The 21,668-nt window shown below is 46.2% G+C and overlaps 1 protein-coding gene across 1 annotated transcript; it reads right to left on the bottom strand.

The window, feature by feature from the left end:
* Positions 1 to 970: 970 nt before the first annotated feature.
* LOC144152572 (uncharacterized) lies at positions 971 to 17,849 on the bottom strand. The gene is made up of 5 exons (XM_077683878.1): positions 17,698 to 17,849; positions 13,767 to 13,927; positions 8,823 to 8,887; positions 7,527 to 7,610; positions 971 to 1,416 (listed from the first exon to the last, which is right to left on the bottom strand). The coding sequence occupies exons 1-5, from the start codon at positions 17,791 to 17,793 to the stop codon at positions 1,280 to 1,282; spliced, it is 543 nt and encodes a 180-aa protein (XP_077540004.1). The 5' UTR covers positions 17,794 to 17,849; the 3' UTR covers positions 971 to 1,279.
* Positions 17,850 to 21,668: the final 3,819 nt, after the last annotated feature.

The raw sequence follows: 21,668 nt of genomic DNA, 5'->3' as shown, positions 1-21,668 counted from the left end.
CAAATGTGGCGTGACAGGCCACATATCCCGCTACTGCTGTCGTCGACGCCAAGGAACAAGGTACGAGCCCCCACGCGTGTTCTACCGCTCTGAGGCTTGGGATTCCGGCAACGATGACCACTGGCCGACGAGCTCATTTTCCGTGGGACAACCGCCGACACGTCACAATTCACCGGCACGTCACGATTCACCGGCTTCAGACCGCAGCGTTACTCCGCGTACCCTTCTCCAGCGACGTTCACCTTCGCCTCGGCGTAGGTCACCGCCACCGGGAAACTAGATTAGGTTAACTATATTCCACATGCGTGACAATATTATCGAAAAGGTAGCACGGCATACAACCTCGCCAGTATACGAATTTGTAGCCCTTTGAACCAACTGTCATGCATCTACTTTTTTCTCTCCGAACATCTTGAAGTACGATTGCACGCTACAAATAGCTCTATGATGCCTTATGCACCATTGGAGCTTTCAATTTTGTATATATATATATATATATATATATATATATATATATATATATATATATATATATATATATATATATATATATATATATATATATATATATATATATATATATATATATATATATATATGTATATATATATATATATATATATATATTATATATATATATATATATATATATATATATATATATATATATATATATATATATATATATATATATTTACTAAAAGGTGGCAAAGTCTGACACTTTTTCAAAAACCATAAACAGTGTGGTTTACTGATATTTCGGAGGGAGGACCGGCCTTATTAAAGGCTCGTTCTTGACGCCCTTAGCATTGACCATCGAACTTGTGATAAAGTGGTATAGTTGTAATGTAGTGGCTTAAAACTGGGGAGAGTGGAATGACCACCTCCTTTTTGTTGTACGAGGAGCCCAAAAACCTTGACAATGAAGGATTCAGCAGTGTAGTATTGTTCATTAAGGAGGTGCGTAGGATCATGTTCTTGCGAAATATTGTTTTTGGCAAACGTCTCGGAAAATCTCTGTCCTAAAGTCCACTATAAAAGAGAATTTGGGAAGCAAAAAACGAGTAAGATATATGGGGTTAAAAGTAGGCATAAATCATAGAAACGGGACAATGAGGGGGCTGTAGAAAAATGTCATTTATACAGTTTAAAAATAGAAAAGCCCAAACTTTGACTTCACAAAAATATAACACCAAAACAATCACGGCTATTCATGGTATGTGGCTTATGCGAGGAGGAATTCTTGAAGAAAACGACCTCTTCCTGTGCAATCTTATTTCTAAGCATCGTCGGAGCGTTCGGTACATGCGTCCTTGTCGTAAAGCGAAACACCTTCTCCACAGATCTCTTCGTACGCTTCAGTGCATTCCTCCGAAACATTGTCAACAGAATCGTCGCTGACCCAGAGTACGCACACTGGAAAACAAAGAAATGATGTGTGACATCATGAAACTCAGCATTTCTCCAACGCTATGTCGCTCAATACAGAGCATAAACCACGCCACACTCTCTGAAACTTTCAATTTCCAACACAATTCTTCACTTTTATTGGGTATCTGGGCCCGCACCGTATAGTCGCTGTGAATATTGCTGATTTGCCATAAAGACTAATACTATAGGAAGACCAAAAGTAAACGGCTATCATTATATTCCATTTTTTACCCAGTTATAATTCGGTAGGTTTTTAATAGGTATGCGGGGAAATTTTTTTCTGATGGAATTGTCAGTTAACTGGACCTCTCGGAATCCCAACGTGTACAAACGTGCGCTGCTGGCACTTAAGATTTAATTAAGGAGTACCCACCTTTTGATTGATGGTGTTATACAAGTCAACGAAGGTGTTAGCCTCCACCTCGATACAAAATTACAGCAGTGCATTTAAAGGGCTACTGAAGTGCTTTTAAATTGCAGGAAAAATCTCTTTTTTTTTCAATTATACATTGGTTAGTTTATGGCTATAACTTTTTTCGGCAGTTTTAGGTTGGGTACGGCGGTATTCGCCGGTAAAGTTGACCCGGCGCCCCAGCCGATGCTGACTCCCCCACCGCAGGAAGAGCGATAACCGAGAGGCAGCGACCCGAAGTCCCTTCATATTCGGAAGACGGCCAGCTATGTTCGTTGCCGCTTCGCTGTATCTCAGTGTTCGCGCCGAAGTTCCTAATTAAGCAGCCGTCTGATATAAACCGTATTAATCTTTCTGGTTCGAGTTGTCTCCGCGTGTATTCTTTTAGCCACATGCTACCGTGTTTTTAAGTGATTCCTTGAAACGAGTCCTAGATCTAGAGATATTCTACCTGAGCACCCGTAGCTTCACTAGTGATACGGTTCTGCTGTACTCGTTGCTGCTTACACGAAGAAACAGGCTCAAATACGGAGGCGCGCCGAGTTCCTGAAACATTATTACCGGGGGTTTGGAAAAATTGGTGGACCACAACGCTTTGGGTTTTACTAACGTCTGGCTCGTTTTCTCGAAAATCGAAAAACGTTATGGACAAGTATAATAGCTTAGCTAAGTGGGTAGATTTGGCGTGTCGTTAGCAAGGAATAAATTAAGCTGGAAACTTCGCACCAAGCAGTTCGGCACGCGGGACAACGCAGTGCCTGCCCGCACGGCTGAAAGCAGCACGAATAGACGCAGGTCACGGCAGCTTAACCCGGTAGTATGATATTCAATAAAAAAAAAGAAACCTTTACATGGGAGATAGACGGCAGTAGTGAGGTGACAACTTGCGTTAAGGATTGCCGTTCCCTGTGCTAGAGAAAGCGATGGTCAAAGTCGTGAAGCATGCGGAAACAGCGGCTCGACCGGCGCGGACCAAGGACCGAGGACCGAGGCGGCAACCGCTCGTCGCCTCTCTCTAGAATCAAACCAGTCGCGACAAAAAGGTAAACATGCGAGAGTGAATGATAGTGTGGTGAAAAATTGTGCTTGGAAGTGTCATCCAAGGTGTTTTAGAAAGCGCTGGCCAAATTTGTGCCGGGGTGCTGAGCGTACACTTCTACACGCAGATTTGCCGCGGAAGTGCGATCCGGCCCTAGCTCCTCCTGCCCGAGCACGCGATGCCACGAAGAGCCGAAGGATGGAGCTACCTGCCCTCAAGAATCAACAATGTGCCGATCGCTAAAATGGCATTCGAAAAGTTGTCGCACATGCCAGAAAGTGGATTATAATGGGGTGAAAAACTGTGGTGGTAGGGGCTGTGATTCGCAATCGCAGTAACAGCAGCTACCAAACATTTGCCTAGGCGCTAAGCCTACAGTTTCCAACATCCGCGCAGCGCAAGGCGAGCACTTAGGGCTCCTGCACTGCCCAGGGGGCCCTGTTATATACCGGCTTCCGGGCAGTACTTCCACGTAGTAAAAACCTACGGAAGTACCATAGGATCCCGTGTTGATAGAAGCGAAATGAGCTCGGTACTCCAGATTGTTTTGCTACGTGGTCTCAGCTCATCCCCGACGCGTCCAATCTCGTCCGGCGATCAACTTGGCATTAGGGAAAAAAGCTTTGCAGCGCTAAATACATTTACAGCGTCGACGAAACTTTTGCGACGGTAACGACGTTCTGCCACTCGCAGATTCACCGATCCATGGTGTTCTGAAGTGAAATTTGAAGTGAAAGCTTCTTGTTTACACTAATACACTTTGTGACAAGGACTTTTCAACAACAGCCGATCAAACAAGAAGAGTAACGCAATCGGCGATGATCGCGCGTAAAAGCCAGCGAGACCCACGGACCGCAGGCTCGTCCGCTCCGGTCAGCCGCACATGCTTTTCCGCATCTGCGCACTTATGCGTGCATTTTCAATAAACACTGTTGGCTTTCATCATCGTTACGAATAATATATTGGAGCGGTAGCTTGCCGTTTTTACCGTGGCAGAGTCACAAAATCCCGTGATCGTCAGAAGCGTGAAAAATATTTTTGATTCCGAAAGAAGTGGCCGCAAAGTGGTCGGGTGAACTGAGTAGCCGTTTCGTTTCCTTGATGCTCTTGCTTTATTTAATTACGCTCTTGCATCGTATATTCCCAGTTCGCAATTACATGGAGTTGACACGGCGGAGGGCTTGAAGGGACGTCGGGTGGGACGAGGAGGGGGCTTTGAAGGCAAAGAGAAAAAAAACAGCAGATTGCCAATAATATTTGAAAATAATCTGGCGCATTGTGAACATGGGGGACATTGCAACTGGAAGCGATGAATTCTCTGTTCCAGTCTCGCGATCTAACCCCATTTGAGGACAAAAGGGGCATGTCGGCATTCATTGTGTTAACGACAACACTTGCACTATACCAACCAAGTCAGTATGTGACGACCGCGTGTAAACATTTTGGGCCACGCATGTTGTATGCGGCTGTGTTATGTTGTATAAACATGTGAGTGCACAACTAAGCAAACAGACTTGCAATTCGGTGCTTGATTTGCGTCCTTTCATTGTTCTAAATTTGTTTATTTGACGGTATTGCCTCGCCTGTTCACTAGTATACGTGTACCCTGCCATTTGTAAACCATGTGGCGTGAAATGTTACGCAAGAATCATTTATTTTGCGAAAATACAAAACAAATTTTTCACTCATAATTAAGGCGGTGCCAAACCAGCAGTGTCAGCTGATTCGGCTGCGCTTCACGCGTCTGCTGACATGCTCCCACTGAAGCAACCATTTATAGTTACCTCAGGCTCAGGAACGTTGTTTATGCTACTAGCGAACTTCTCTTTGTCGACCGCACTCAAGAAGAACGAACGATAATTAAAGTCAAAATGTTAGACCATCCGACCTGGCGATCCCCATGCCGCGGCGATCGCGACAGCTCTCTCTCTCTCAAAAGCAAAAAGCCCATCAATCGGCTCGTTGTGGCGGATAGTATTCTGTTTACCTCTGCAACTACTGTAAGGTTTATTTATTTCAGTATGCAGTCATTTAAACGGGCCACAAGCAGGTTGAAAATTGAAAACACGGGGAGAGCGGCGAGGGTTGTCTGCTTCTGTACTACCCAGACGCGTTGGACACGAGGGGTCGCTGCTTGTCCCTAAACTCCAGCGCAAGAGCCTTTTGGGAAGGCGCTCTTCTTGTCGCACGAGCGTGTTGCATTTAGGCAACCCTAACTTTTGGGAGGAACCTCACGCTCAGTTCTACCATATGCCGCAATGCAAGTCTAACATTCTCTACGCTGACCGGCCAAGGACCAACCTGGCACCAGCACCTTGGCGCCACGCAGCGACCGGCGCCCGTATCGCTGCTACTGGCGAGCATGAATCGACGCAGGCCGCTGCACGGAGCTTGTTGCCGCTCGTCCGTTTGTAAAAACAAAGTGAAACATGCGAGCAAAAGGTTGATTTTGGGTATAATTCATTGTTAGTGATAAAAAAAACACGCAAATATGAGAAGTACCACATGACGACGCTCCCGCCCGCCTCCTGCAGCCAAGCCCTCACACAGGCTGCCTCTGAGTTAGCCAGAGTGAAACAAAGCAAACAAAGAAAAACTCACGACCATGTTTGTGCCTTATATACCACACTCGGCCCCCAAAACTTTGTTTTGCTGCCACTACCTTGCGTGCGATTATCAAGGGGATGTGTTGTGTCTTCGGGCGGATGAACGGTGAAGCAGTTGCTCTCAAAGAGCTTATCTGAGCGCGCTGCTTTAATTCACGGGCGGGAGCCCCGTCACGTGGTATTTTTCTTATTTCGCGGGGTTTTTTATCAGTACTTATAAATGAGTACGCAATTAGCTCGTCACTGAAAATGCCGCATTTGTATGCCTTTAGTCGGTACCTACAATTGCCTCATTGACACTTTAATGATTAGGACTACTTCTCGAGTTAGATAATTATTTACAATTAATTAAGTCACACAACGAACAAATTACTGTCCGGTTCTGCACAGTACTGCAACCATTATGTGCGAGGTTTTCTTTGGGCAACCCTATGCTTTTTTTTTAATCTTGGAGCATGATAGCAGAGGTACCTTGCGCGTTTTGCGTGCAATGATGAACACTTTCAGACATTTCCCGCAGTTTCTCGCGCCACTGAGCTCCTATATTCTCACAAGGAGTAGGGAAAGACCACGAAGCAGTGTGCGTGGTGCTTCGCTTAACAACTGAAAAACAGCCCTTAAACGATTCAAAGTATTGTCTCGTTTGTCCCGTTGTCTTTTGCCCCGTTTAGGTTCTGCTGTTCAGTTACTAAGCATGTACCAACGAAGCCCGCACCCCCACGCTCGTGCAGTTTTTTGTTGCATTGCGTTGCTGGGTGCTATGATTGACGACATCATTTAAATATATCATTACCATTGCTTCTGTAGTTCGTAACCCAACCCAAAATTTTGGCGCAATCCAAAATTTTGGTGGATAGACGGGTGTGCATCCCCATACGGGCCCTGGATTATTGCCCGTCTCGTTTCCTTTTTTCGTTTTCCTAAGGGTCCCTGGGTTGCGCCGGCTCGTCTAAACCCTGGATCTTCATGGACGCGTCAATGTTTCCCAGTCTCGGGCCCCCAGCCGATGACCCACGCGACCAGCCGAGAAGTGACCCGCCTTGACCAGAACTGACGATGACGCGCTCCTACGCCCAGTACACCGGCGCACCTCCACAGGTCTGTGGCTTATCTCAGCTGCGTTCACGGGCATCACTATTCGTGGGCCGTGGTTCGCCGAGAGTATGGCGTTGCTCCACGGCGGCAAGGACTTCCTCCCTGTTCATAATCATGTCATATTTCATTCTTTCTTTTCACGCACTCGCCCACCCATTGCACCTCTACCGGGACGGCCGCCGTCGACGAGGGGGTCATATCACAAACACAAAACAAAGACGACGAAGCTGTGTACATATGGAGTGGCGTTGCTGGGTGCTGCAATGGCTGACAACATTTAAATGTATCATTCAAGCTTTGTTCCTGTCATTCCCACGGCCGCCTTGTAACAATATTTTATCCCGTTAGTAATATAGCATATCGTTGAAATTTTCACGGTTTTTTTTGCATTCCTCTGTATCTTTGTAATCAGTGGAGTGATAGTAAAGTAGAGAACTATAGAATAAAGATAAATCACGAAGAGCATCCTTTGCAACGCTGCCAACGTTTCCATGACGACAGGTAGTAGCATGGAGCGCCAGCTGCCACTACTTCAGCATGTTATGTGACTCGAGTCCGTTTCTACGCGTTCAGAAAGCAGTCTGCAAACAGCGCAGGCGCACAGGGGAAGACGGGAAAAGGCAGGCGGAAAAACACCGATACTGGTGGGAGAGCAGGAGCCAAAAGCTTTCAATGTTCAAAGTTCACCACTGATAAGGTTAGAGCTCTAGCCACTGCTCGCACGGTGTAGAAAGGACGGGAGAGACATGTCGCGTAGCGGAGTTGTTAAGCCAGAGCAAAACCGGCGCTCGGGCGTGATTGAGTTCGCGAGCTAGGGGGACATCACGCTAAAGCATTCTTCGAAGGCTACAAACAGATCTTCAAATATTTTTATATTCTATTGGAGGTAAACATAAGACGTTTGATTTCTTAATATACACTGGTGTGGGCATTCACGTCTTACCGTTTTCAATATCTTGAGCTTTGAGGATGAAACATGTAGTGTTGTCCGAGTATGGCCAAATGGCTGTCCAAACAGTTTCAGGATCTGAAAAAATATACAGCCATGTTTTTGTAACCGTAGCACTAGATTTATGTAGCATTTATAACCACTGCTAAGGTGTTAATTATGGCATGCAATCTCAGGGCAAAGTCCTCTTAGGTGCCAACCGTAGGTGTAAATAGGCGCAGAAAGGCTGCTTTCCTCCTCACGGAAATCCATCCACGCAAAATACACGCAAAATCTAAACACACCACAGCTTCGCTGAAAAAAGTGTTCGGTTCCCGGACGGGAGCCTCCTATACTTGGGGGGGGGAGGAGGGGGCTCTTGTAAGCGGCCCGTGCTACCGACTTTTACGAATTGTGTTTCTACAAGTAGAGCTCTCCTTGAATGTGAGGCCTGAAAGTGGCGCTTTTTAGAAAAGAGTTTGGACATAGACAAAACCTTTCTTGAATTTTTAAAAGTATTCTTGTACGTAAACGATCACCATTCAATTATGGTAAGTCTCAACTACTCCGATATCGAAATGTCGCCGGCTTGCGTGAAATAAAACATAGTTCCGCAGCAACCTTAGAAAAAGCAGCGTTAACCACATGCTTCGATGGCTGCTTTAATCAAATATAGATGGGCCGTGTCTAAGAAATTACACCGAAAAGAAAGGCGAGTAGTGATGGCGTTCGTCACGGTGCTTTGTGCGTCAGCGAACTTGACCGCATGGTCACTATTGACGCGTATCGGCATTCCATATCCTAATACAGCATGACCGTGCCATAGCGTATAATGGGTGTCATATAAGTTTACTCTTTATTCCGAAAAAAATTGATAACACTGATGTGTCAGGAGTAGTTTTAGCTACTCTGTAAATGGCGTTTAAGTTGTAGGGAACACTGTCATCTTTGAGCGAGCGTGTAGGGTAGGAAAAAGATTCTGGCTCCCATAGCATATACAGTTACTTCGTTTAAAACTAGACGAATGAAGAAAGACACCTGATGTGTCCTCTCTGCAATTCAGTAATACCTTCCTCCCATCGCGCGCGACATACAATAGCTTATTTGTTAACATCGCCACCTTGTCTCAGTAAGATGTGGTGTGCTAAATAGTTGCACCACTGAAAACACTTACGACAGGCTGTAGTACAAATCCCTGGAAAATCATAGTAACTAGGTGCACTGCATGCCCTTCAGAGTAATGTTTTTTTTTTCTTTTTTGTCTACAGATAGTATTTTTGTTTTTCTCAGTGGATATATTAGTGCACTCACCTGGGCTGCTCCTGACTTTTATTTCGTATGGGGAATCTGTCTCCATCAACTGGTGTACTATCATTCTGTAAAAATGGTTTTAAAAAATAAGGTTGGTTAGAAGACCATATTTTAAGTGCATCGCTCGCTGGAACCAAGCATATGGCCACGGCGTTATGGTGTAGCCTGCCACGGTCCCTTCGCTGCGGCGTAACCCTGAGGCTTCGAAAGCCAAGCGACTATGCCAGGATATAAGTAGCGTGAGCTAAGGTTCAGCTGGTTATACTTAGCCTTCCTGGTTGTCTAGGATTATTTATTATTTAGTTATTTATGTATTTATTGAAAATACTTTTAAGGCCCATAGGGCATAACAGAAAGGAGTGATAAGGTAAATACATAAGGTGCAGTTATTTTACACAAACGGCATAGAAACAGAAATCAAGAACAAAAGAGCGATTCAACAAGAAGCATTGTGAATGGCTGCTTTAAAGAGAGTGGCATCAATAATGGCAGCGATGGTGATTAGCTGATTATCATGCTTACTGCTGCTTATCGTCCAATACAATCGAATCCAATACAATGTAATGCAGTAGAATCCAATCATCTCGCTTCCGCAGCACGGCTCTCCAGGAGCTACGCAAAACTGGTCAACCTCGGCCAGTGTAGCCAATCCAATGAAATCCAATCTACGTAACGCTGTTGTTTGCGGCGTACCCCAGAGGCTTCGAAAGCCTACTGGTTTATATAATGATAAGCGATCGAAACTCGTGAAACGCTGGCGCTTGTCATACATCTTCCCGTTGTTTAGCGCAAAGAAAACTATAGGTACGTATGAGAAAAAATATACGTAATTAAGCGACCGCGCCCGCGTTCCTTTAGTTGAGATCGCCAGTTGGGTTGGTTTCTGCGATAGTAAATGCAAAATGTGGCAATGCAAAGCAGGCACGTGCGGGGAGAAAAGCGCAAAGAGAACAGAACTCCCGCTGGCGCAGTTTCAGGCAGGAGGCGCGCGAACACTCCCAAGGCGGTAAATTTGAATTGCTTGGGTTGGTATCAGTACGTAAATAACGGCGGTACAGATTATGCCGAATCACTGCTCTTCACTTCCGACAGCTTTCACATTGACTGGAACGGCTTTATTTTTTTAGATAATGGTTTACCTAAATTTGGCGTATATATTGTGTAATCAAGAGGTAATCATGTTTAGTGGTTCTGGTATCAGCCTTTGGCATGATGCTTTGAGGTTCGGTTGGTTGCTCTCTCGGCCTTGGGATAATCAGTATAAGGTAAACGACGGTTATAACAATGTACAGGGGACCTCAAAAAATTGATATAAAAGGTCATTCCATATAATGACGTCTAATCAGAAGCGCAGTACCTGCATTCAGTTTACCGGCGGCAACTCCGTAAAAGTGGTAATTGCGAGATAGTCCGCAACGCATTATTTCAAGCTCACAAAACACAGCAACCCCGCTATGACGGGTGTTCTGGCCAGGTGCACAGGAGGGCCATCTCCGGTGCATGCACAGCATGACTTCGTTGTTGTCGAATTTGTTTCGCAAATTCGTCGAATTTGTTTCTGGAACTAGAATTTGTTTCTCTGCTGCGGCTGCGCCCCCGACATTACTTAGGCATATCGTGTACATATGGGTTCCTATTAATAATCGGGCCACAAAAACAATCTATGATTTAAAGATCATTACCGCGCCAAGACGGAAGTATCTGCGCCTGTCACTGACAATGGTTAGAACTTACCTTTTAGCCTTTCCTTAGGGATGCACTGCACTGTTTCGTACAGCCCTAGAGGCTACGTTGGGTCTAGGGACCGGTCATGCGGGTTTGGAGGCGCTTCCCTGGCGACGTTTGCGCTCACTATAAAGGGGTGCGAGTGCGCGGGCACATACCAGGGGGAAAAACTGCGCGAGGGCTCCACCGGTGACGGCCACGGTATATCATCTATGCGGAGTGCCACTGTGTGTACTCATCATGTAGACTTACACTACGGAGAGAGTAACCTATCGACATGCTTTCAATATATTGGTATGAAATAAATGCATGTTGGTGGAGACTCCGCTACACTTGTATAAAAGAGACAATTTGGATATACCAACATCACAGTAATAAAAGTTTACTAGTTGTGCTGGAGGGTTTCGCATTGCACGCAAGCCGCTAGCTTGCATGTTACATGTACAAGGTGTGATTGACCGAGTTGGTAAGGGTTCATCTTACAAACCACTGCGCGCAAATTGACGGGGATAGGAGCACATGAGCGCGATACCAGCGCAAACTTAAGGAGAGAGAAAAACCAAAAAAAGAAGCCCAAGAATTTCGGTGGAATCTGTCGAAGAGTGAACTAAACGAGACCAAAACCATCAGGGGCATACGGCATTATCACGAAAAGCAGATTGTCCTGTGTGCTAAAGGGGTAGTGTATTGGATCCCGCTTTCGTGTGGGAAAGTACATTGGTCAAACAGGGCGTTGTGGAAATACAGGGCTAAGAGAACATACGTATTCAAGGGGAAACGTGACCCTGGTAACTTATCCTCGTATTGCCGCGCATGCAAGCCGCAGCGATGGCTCAGAGGGACAGCACTCGCCTCATATGCGGGAGGTACTGGGTTCGAATCCTGGTACCACCGGGTACCCACCGGTTTCATTAACGGGTACATGCGTCCCTGGTAGAGAGCGGACCCCTAAAAGGGGTATTCACGTCTGGAAACCTGCCTTTACCCTTGCGAGGGGCCCCTGACACTTGTCCATCTGCGGGGCCCCCGGACATCATGCTGCGTTGCGCCATTGCCTGGGACGAAATAGTGTGGCGGCATGTCCTGCCATAGGCGGTTGCGAGTTGAGCGTCCATGTGCATTCGTGTGCCTTGGTGCCGCCACGCACCTACCGGTAAAATAGGTACAAGCGACTCCCCGGCCTGGCGCTCGGCCCTTGTGTGGGACTACAACGCTTGGAAGGTTCGCCCGGCTTGCACGGGGAATCGCCCCTATGGAAAGAGGCGGCTGCAAAAACTCAGGAACCTTTTCTTTGAGAGCTCAGCCGTGTTCTTTCGGCATAAGAATCAGCAACCGCAAGAAATTTATAAGCCAGCCACATTTTTAAGGCTGGTTCAGATTCCGTCAGTCATCTGCCAATTGGTTTGCCTAGGCGGGGAGTCGCATACTTAGATGTGCCGTAAGAGTGTTTGCGGTGCATGTTTAGGGCATGTGTGTTGGGAGGCTTACCCCATGTGCTATTTGTGATATGGTTATAATTACTGTCTTTCTTTTCCTGCATTTTGTGTTCCTCAAATATTGACATTCTTGTTACCTGTATGTGCGGCCGAGTACGCATAGAACTGTGACGCAAGTAGGGCTCGTCGATTGGGTGCTTCGTTATTTAGCCTTTTGATGTGTTCAATAAAATGTTCATTTGCGAATTTAATGTGTTCAATAAAATGTTCATTTGCGAGTCATTTGCGTGGGTTCCTGTCCCAGTCAGTTTGCGCGCAATTTGAGAAATAGGCCCAAAACAAAAGATTGTCTGGGCGATATCTTCCAGGTTTCTGTAGCAACCCGCTCTTTGAGAATATTCAGGACAAAAACTTACTAGGACGCCTAAGCCCTTATTACGATGTAGTGATTGGAAAGGCATCAGGGTTTTGCTGTGGAATGTGCACACGTCCTATCATCATTATAACACGCATTTAGCTTTTCTCCTATCTCGGCTACTATAATTGCCCTTACGCCCTATTCATATCGCCAGGAAAAGAGGGCATAAAGCGAGCACTCACTTTGTGCCTTGACTAATTCCAATTGTGTTACCCGCCGCGGTGGCTCAGTGGCTAAGGCGTTGCGCTGCTGAGCACGAGGTCCCGGTTTCGATTCCCGGCCGTGGCGGCCGCTTTTCTGATGGAGGCGAAAAGCAAAAACGCCCGTGTGTACGAGATTTCGGCGCAGGTTAAAGATCCCCAGGTGGTCAAAATTAATCCGGAGCCCTCCACTACGGCGCCTCATCGCCTGCGTTGCGTCGGCGCGTTAAACCCTACAATCAATCAATTCCAATTATGTTGTTATGATGCTCACTTTACTTGTGCTAATTTATTCACCCGTCTCCAATATTCCTTTTTACTTAGCAGACAACAACAAATTAACTACGTATCGCTTTATTCGACTACATTCTCCCAGATTCTGTGGTATTGTTCGAATGTGTTTCCCAGCCATGCCTGGATTCATCTATTCTCCTTTGCAACTCTCTTAACATGTTTTTTTTTCTTTGACCCCTCGCACTATTTGGAGGTCCTACATGTTCCCTGAATGTCAGATCTTTTTACACACGGGGATAACCCAAGATCTTACATTATTAACGGCGCTGAAACGGTCGCAATTTGTGTGCCCATTTTAGGCCCTTGCTGATTATGTGGGATTCAAACGACGTAGACAATTATTATTATAGCAAAGTACATAATGTCACTTTGCATACAATACACAGAACCGTTTCAGTAAACAAACTTTGTCGTACATCCCGGCAATCTTAACTTATGTGAAGCTGCCTATTCTATGCAAAGGAATGACGAAGCATTTTCGGTACTAAGGTCACAGTGTGGGATGCTGTAAGGTTCTGTATATGATCAAACCGAGAGCTAGCTTTTTTACTCTTACACATGGACGAGGAATATGATACAGCCTATTTACGGAAATATGCCTAATGTCTTCTTTTTCCAGAAGAACTTTGGCAGTGGTGATGAGCGTTTACAGATTTAGTTGTCTTGAGACGTTGTTATTCAAGATTTCATTTAAACTTTTGGTCAAGCGGCTGTATGGAGGGAAAGACAGAGAGACCGACGTATAGACAGAGACGCGTACAAAAGTTGTCGTGTTCCAGTAGCCCACGGAAGACTATCGCCTTTTAAACAAGTCATGCGCTTCGCCTGGTACGCCATACCACCAGAAGCTTTGCTCAAATTGTTGTCTTACGATGGGTCGCCGCAGTCATTTCGGAGGTACCAGGTGTATTCAGCGGTTCCTTCGTTTCTGTCAAATTGCGTCAATTCAGCATATAAGCATTCCAGACTTGCGTTGGCATACGTAGCAGTTAATGAATAGATGGCCGTAACGTTGGTAAACTTTGGAATCAACTGCAAAAGTAACAAAAAATGTATTAGATGGGAGCGTGTTCTCAACGAAAAAACTATTTCAATGTGAAAGCCTTAGATATTATGTTTCATTGAAGGCAGTCTGAGTTTACAATATTGTTAGGTACAGAAAGTAGACGGGCGACATTGCGGCATCTGCCTGCATAAGGAAACAACATCGCCGGAGAAATGTCGGCGAATGGTTCTGAGAAAGGGCAGTAGAGCGCTGCCGGAAAGAGAGACAGCGCCGCCGGATGACGGAGGTGTGCTGTCGCAGGTGCACTTCCAGCCTCATTAAGAGGTGTGGCTACTGATTGAGCCGAAGAGGAGGCTCAAGGTGAAAGCAAGCGAGTGCCGCAAGTGTCAGAGGATGCTGTCCAGGGGCGGACTGCTTCCTTTTGTCCATTTAGTGTCCATCAAAGTGTCTGTTTTGAGCGAGCCCTGTTTGGCTGAAAACAAACCACTGGATATGACGCAAGCACGCAAGCAGGGCTGAGCTACTGCGTTTAACTTGCGGCGTCTCGAAGCCGACGATTCGGAGATGATTTTGGCACTTAAAGCATGAGTTTGGCCGGTTGTTGCCTCGCCTGAGAAACAGGATGTCATGAACTAAACATCGGCCCGTTCGAAATACCCGCATAAGCATTCCGCCGGCATTTGCATCTGCAGACGAAGAATGCGCAGTGGCTGTGCGACTAGCTTCGAGACAAACTTGACCGAAGGAAGAGCGGGCTCAGTGTTGAGGACAAAACGACATGCATCCTTCGTTTCTTTGCTAGCGGTGGCTTTCAGCCAGTGGTACGTAACGAAGAAATGACATCCCTCTCACTGCCCTAAGTTAGCCGGTGAATTCATGCTGTAGCCCCTTTACGATAGCCAAGGCCGTCATGCTGTAAAATATGCGATCGTCTGCGAGCGCGATAGCTGTTGACCAGGCGACCAAATTACACAGGCACTGGTCATGAAATTTCGAAATTTTTATTGGTGCTTGACAAATATGCACACCAGCTTAACATTCGTTGAATTAACGCGCACCAGACACACGGTTAAGAAGCAAAACTCGTCACCACTTACTTATTATAGGGGCTCGGGCTATCTCGCGTCTATTGTCACCGCCGTCTCTTGTAGTCACAGTATTAAAACACCGCGACAACCCTTTTTCAATGTCTCGCTCTAGAACGCAACGTGTACTAAAAGAACACAGTGAGACACTCGTTTGTAACGCCTCGCGCCAGAATGTTTCATCTTGGTGGGTGAAAACGCGTAGTAAAAGAACACTCCGGGACACTCGTTTTCAAACTCCTTGCGCTAGAACGCTTTGTGCTTCAATGATAAGAGACTTTTACAGCGAAGCTGTATACCTCTAAACCCCAACGGTTTCCCATCAGTCGGCCGAAATGCAAATGCGCCAACAATACACTTATACACTGCATGCTTCTTCCCTCCTCAGTTTTCACATTAGTAGAGATGGGCCGGCATTTGCTTTACTTGTTTAGTGCCACAGAAATGTCAACACCGTAACGCCCCATTCAACGTTCTTAGGAAACCGTGCATAAGCATGCCACAAATGCGTCGATTCCGAAATATGTAATGGAGGGCCATTATCTTTATACGCAACCATTATCACGAACATAAAATTCGGGCTAACAGTCCGAAAACACTCAGCAGCCGTAGCGTTGCTTACGCCTTACTGCCACAAAAAACCTGCTTCAGTAGCCATCCTTTGACATTCATGCCCTCGATCGTGGTGAAATCTTCAAACTTACATAGAAAAGCCTTTTTATGTTACGGTTTTCAAACTAAGTTTCAATAGAAACATAAAGTAGTTTAAAAAGTTTTTTCTCAAAAAAGAAGGAAGCTCACACTAACGCGCAAGACGTGAAGGCAGCTAAGCTGTACACAACCTTCACCATCATCAGGAAGGTGGGCCACGATTGCAGCCGAGTTGTTTCTTCTTCGATGCCCGTGTTGTTGAACCGCGGCTTCTGCGTACGCTTCTTGCCGGTAGCAACAAAGCAGAAGTACCTCAGTGGCGCCCCGCGTCCTTTAGTGCCCCCCTTTCGATTTCCTGCTGGGCAGCAAGGCTTGGTGTTCGGAGTCTTTCCCGCGATTCCTCGGCCTTATATGCTGGTTTTATAGAACAGTGCTGGCTCGCTGACGTCAAGAACGTCCCGCCACTACCGCGGGCTGTACGAGGCCTAGGTGTGGCTGCAGAGGTAAAACGCTTCCCGCTAACGCGGCCTTCAGGGCTATAGGCCACTGGGTCCCAGCCCACGCGGACTACGGGGCTGCCTGAGCCGCCGACTGCCACGAACGCGAGCTAATGGTTATCAGCCACCCGGACCCATAATTAGGATCTCCAAGCTGGTTTCAAGTACCGAGTTGTAATAATGATACGCCTGTGTCCTGTATTTCTGTGGGCATATTGTGGTACATTTTAACCCCTAGCAAGAATTTTTTGCTGTGTCACTAGAGCGAACACTTAGTGTCAAAGTACCTGTTGGAATGGTAACGACACTGCTGTGAAGCAGGTACTAGGGTTCAACTTATCGAGAAGGTGCTGCGGAAAAGTTCCAAAGGAAGAAAATCTTTGGACACCAGTTATTAATCGCAAATGTCTGAGCGCTATAGTTATGATTATCAGCGCAACTTTTTTGTCTTTCTGCTGCCGCGTATTGAGAGGGGGTTAGTACCGGCTGTACATTTTATATTTCCGATCGGGCATGGCGAAGCCACTTATCTTGTACAGCGCCGAGCAGTGCGCAGTCGTTCCCGCCAAATGATTTAAAGGGCGGCCTTGCGGCTCTCGCGGTCGCTTTAGAGGGACACCTACTGTGAAAGCACTGGACTTCCTTTTACGCAGCGCACAAGCGAGGCGCAGGCCCGGCCACACAAGACCAGTCTGCACGCATCTGAAAACGTCAGTGGCATAAGTCCACCGTCGTAATGTCCGAGTCATGCGATCCACGATGAACGCAGAGCCCTCTATTTACAGAGGGAGACGCCCACGACTGCAACGGATAACATTCCCGAAAAACACCAACTACGAACAAGAACATGCGACTCTTGGGCCTGCTTCTAGGAGTCGCAGTAATAGAAGATCACCCGTGGCACCGGTCTACGTCTGCCTGCGCTGAGCGGTGCAGTTCTTAACAAGAGCACCTGTCTCAGGCCAGCTTCCTGACTAGAGGACCAGCACGCCATGCTGAGACCATCCAGCGCCGGCCGCGAGCGCACAGCCGCTGATACTTGTGAAAGACCAGCCGTTCTTCGAAGTTTGTCCCTGGCACCCGTGGCATCCGCCAACAATTAGTGGTACCAGTTAACAAACACTGTATTTCTGAACCACTGCTTTAGCGTACATTCCAGCCGGTACAAACTATGGAGACCATCCTTAAGCAAATACTCAGGCTGAAACTATGGTAATTGACAGAACTGAACCGACTAACAAAGAATTTGCGCAGTTACAAACGTTTTAAATGTTTTGCGCATGCAGAACGAAAGAAAACAAAGTCAATGTGTCTTCGTTAGTTTGCAGTTACAGTATTGAAGTTAATATGAATTTGCCCGTTCACTGAGGTACAATAGTTTGACTACAAGAAATGTCCGGTAGGAGAGAAATAACCGTCGTTCTTCTCAATTTACGGTTTGTTTTATGCTTCGCGCTAAACCACCACCACAGGCGCCTTCCAGCTTACACGAATTGACAGAATGAAATTCATAAACCAATTCGAAACAGCGATGATATAACAAGAAAACAGGAAGGCTTGTACCTTAAAGACGTCGGCGTATTCACACTTGGCCACCACTGCTCCGAAAACAAGCACGCCTACCAAAAGGTAAGCTGACTTTTCCAGATGAAACGCCATAATATGTAGATGTAGCTGCTGCGCTGTTGACTACGTGTGACCAAATCGGCCTGACTGTCGGCAGAGCAGCAAGGTTTATATTCTGTCTGAGTTTTTATATGCAACTTCTGTCTCTAACAAGTGTTCTAAAAGCCCGTTCTGTGGCTATAGTGTTGTGCATGTCATTGTAGAACACGTGGCAAGGGCAGCGTTTGAAATATTTAAAAAACGCTACCGGCTGGCACTATTATTGTTTCACTTATCTCTTTCAAGCCTTTTTTTTTTTCACGAGGACGTTGTTGCAGGAGAAACACGTGCGAAGGTTAAATTTGGATTATTTCGTGCTCAGTGCGCAGCAGACATTTTCAATACATCTATTCCCATATTTGGAAACTTCCTTGTTCTAGAACCCATATTTCACTAAAGGTGCGGTACGTACCTAAAAAATGATTGTTTATTCCATGGAGTGGGTGATCTGCGGATGTTTTAAATTACTCCGTTTTTTACAGCCTTTGCTTTAGTATTTCTCGATAGCACAACGTATGAAGGGCAAAAGGTATGCTTATGAACATTCGTCTGTGGACATGCGAGTCATGGCGCAAGTGCTTGCCCAAAACCATAATTAGCAATACCACCACCGGAAAGAAATTAGTACGTATCGGACGAGCACGCCGAATGTTGTGGGTCCTTGTTGCACCCACATCCCCGTGATTTTCTCTGCTTTCCATGGATCATGTCGAAACTCCTGTGTCCTCATAGAATGCAGAGCTAGTCGTATGCCTCCCTGAAGTTTTTCGCACAAGCGCTCACTGGAAAAATAAGACACACACACACACAAACACACAAATGAACAACCTGTAGTGTCCTCAACAAGTGTGTTATCTTTGTTTTTCCTAGAAACGGAGGGGAGCAGAAAGCCTCCGGAATGCTCGTGTGGGTGAAAGCACAAACGCTTTCGGCGACAGTCATTACACCGCATGTTTGACTTAGCCATCTCTTAAAACTCCCTCTCGTACTGACCCTGCCAAATTAAGCCATCGACGTCTCCGTGCACTCTTATCATTGAAAATACGGAACGATGTATCCCAACATCAAATTGACAAACTGAGCGTTTATTCGTGTGGTGCGACAAAAACTGCGCCCCAGTCTCGACCAAACCTTGACCAATGTAAAAAGAAGCAACCAACGCATCTTATCAGGCTCGTGTGCCAGGTTCAATCTCCGTTTGACTGTGCACAGCGGTCCCTCGGAGAAACGTCTGTTGTTAACTACTGAGTGGACCCTGGGTAGGTACTGTGTATCGCCTGCAGAGCGGGCCACTATCCGGCGACTCACATGCTCAGCACGGTATAATGTGTTCCACAAAATACACGGGGGCGCCAGCACTTGTTCTTTTAAAACTTACTGACCCCGGTAGATTGTCGTTTTAATACCATTCTTCCCAGAAAATTTTATCCTCTCCTGCGTATCGACGCGCCTAATCTGTCTGAATTTTTCTTACCCTCGACGCGCTTTGTGAATACCGACACCCAGTTTCCAGAAGTAGAGACAGATCATTGAAACCCAACGTTCGATACTCCGTAGGGCCTCTCTGTATACAATGTTAGACCCTTTGCGCTCGGCAACGACCCTGCCTAGGGTGCCTGGATGCATGCGCTCGAAGCATGCATTCAAGGTGTACGTCATGTATCCCGCTCCGAGCAGCACGCCGTAGGCGCGGGTGTTTTTTTGCTTATGATAACACTTCAAAAAGCCACTAACTCGTCATGATAGTAAATTCGGAAGAATTTTTGTGCATCCGATGTAACAAACCAACGAAGTAATCTTTTGAGGGTATTTAGTGCTGTCGTGTGGAAATACCCTCATAAAACACGTTGCGGTCCTGATCAGCGTGGCGTGTTTCTGTACGCACAGTAAATGCAGAGATATATTGCACGGCATTCACTGCCTTTATTTCACAGTGGCAAATAACATGTTTAACACTGGCGTTTTTAGTGGAATGCAGATATTGCTACGCTTATATCATCGCTGTTCCCATTAGAGAGTTGCGCTGTGAACCCTTGTTGCTTGTAAGCATGTTGTTATGCAGCCGTGGAAATTTTTATTGCATAGGCACATGGTGATGTCCAAGAAAAGATGTCAATTAATCAGCCGTATAACGTGGTTACAATCACTAGGTTTAGTTCACTGTGCAGGTTCAAATTACATCACCTGTCAAATGGGGTCAGTTGCCAGGTTGCCAGTGGTTTTTCGGAGGTCTTTGACCAACGCCACAAACTACAGAAAGAAGCCTGAATTTACCCTAAGAAAACAAATACTATTGTTAGCTTGCAGCTCAGCTGGATACGATGAAATAAAAGCGGACCACTTGTACAGACAGAAGGAGAAAAATCGGCAAGCGCAGGAAAGCAAGAATAAACACGTGAATGGAAACTAAATTAATAGTGTAACAATAATGAAACAATAGCGCATCCTGGGGACGTGCATTAATATGCAAGTTCAATGTTCATAGTAGACTCACCCCCGCACATGTCTCGCTTGCATGCCCGTCAACTCCGGTTACCGCAACTTGCCGCAGGCGGACACGCAGTCGCAGACTCATGTATTTCGACACCAAAGCTCCTCGACGTTTACTTCGGGTTCCTGACAGGTTCCCGTTACGCCCCACCCCAGGATCGTCGTCATGTCTGCTGTTACACCGTTCAAAGGAGTATTAATGCTGAAAGCACTTTCCATTCATGCGGGCTTCATCATCATCAGCAGCAGCATCATCATCAGCTCATCTACGCCCACTTCTGGGCAAAGGCCTCTTTCAAAGATCTCCAATTATTCCGGTCCTGTGCTAACTAAGACCAATTTGTCCCCTCAAACTTCTTGATCTCATCTGCCCATTTAACTTTCTGCCGCCCATGCCGCGCTTCCATCTCTAGGGATCTACTCTGTTACCATTGATGTCCAACGGTTATCTAGCCTTCTGATTCCATAACCTGCCGAAGCTCATTCCTTCTTAATTTTCACTAATCAGGTGATACAGAAGTACCCAGAGTATACTCAACCCCGATATATAGCTTTCATAGATTGTGGGAAACCATTTGATTCGTAGAAACCTCCGTAGTCAATCAGGCATTGCGGAATCGTGGTGTAGATAAGCATCGCGTAAGAAAGCTAGAGGATATCTACAATGGGTCCACAGCTACCATCGTCCTCCATAAGGAGAGCAGTAAAATACCTATAAGAAAGGGCGTCAGGCAATGAGACGCAATCTCTCTAATGTTATTCACAGCATGTTTACAAGAAGTATTCAGAACATTAGATTGGGAACAGGTGGGCGTAAGGGTTTATGGAGAATACCTCAGTAACCTCTGATTTGCTGATGACATTGCCTTGCTGAGTAACACGGGGAACGATTTGCAAAGCAGGCTTACCGCACTAGAGAAGCAGAGTAGAAACGTGGGCCCGAAACGAGGACCCATGCAGAAAATTAAAGTAATTGTCAGTAACCTCGGGAGAGTAGAGCGGTATAAGTTTGGTGGCGAGACAGGGGAAGTGGTAAGCGAATATATCTACTTAGGCAAAGCAGTGATCCCGGATCCAAACTATAAGGCAGAGATAATAAGAAGTATATCAATGGGGTGGTGTGCATTCGTCAGGCATTCTCGCATAATGAATGGCAGCCTACCATTGTCCCTAAAGAAGAAAGTGTATGACAGCTGCATCTTACCAGTGATCACCTGCGGGGTAGAACGTTGGACGCTCACTAAAAGGCTTCCATTTAAATTGAAGACGACTGTGCGAGAAATGGAACGGAAGATGATAGCTGTAACCCTAAGTGACAGGAATAGAGCGGAGTATGACAGGGAACCAACGCATGTTAATGAAATTCACGTGGCGATACC

The sequence above is a fragment of the Haemaphysalis longicornis genome, unplaced genomic scaffold, assembly GCF_048455015.1.
Source record: "Haemaphysalis longicornis isolate Haplotype H1 unplaced genomic scaffold, Haemaphysalis longicornis Haplotype H1 scaffold_9, whole genome shotgun sequence".
Taxonomy (NCBI): Eukaryota; Metazoa; Arthropoda; class Arachnida; order Ixodida; family Ixodidae; genus Haemaphysalis; species Haemaphysalis longicornis.
Note: the sequence above shows the minus strand (reverse complement) of the source record. Positions and strands in the feature narration are given on the sequence as shown.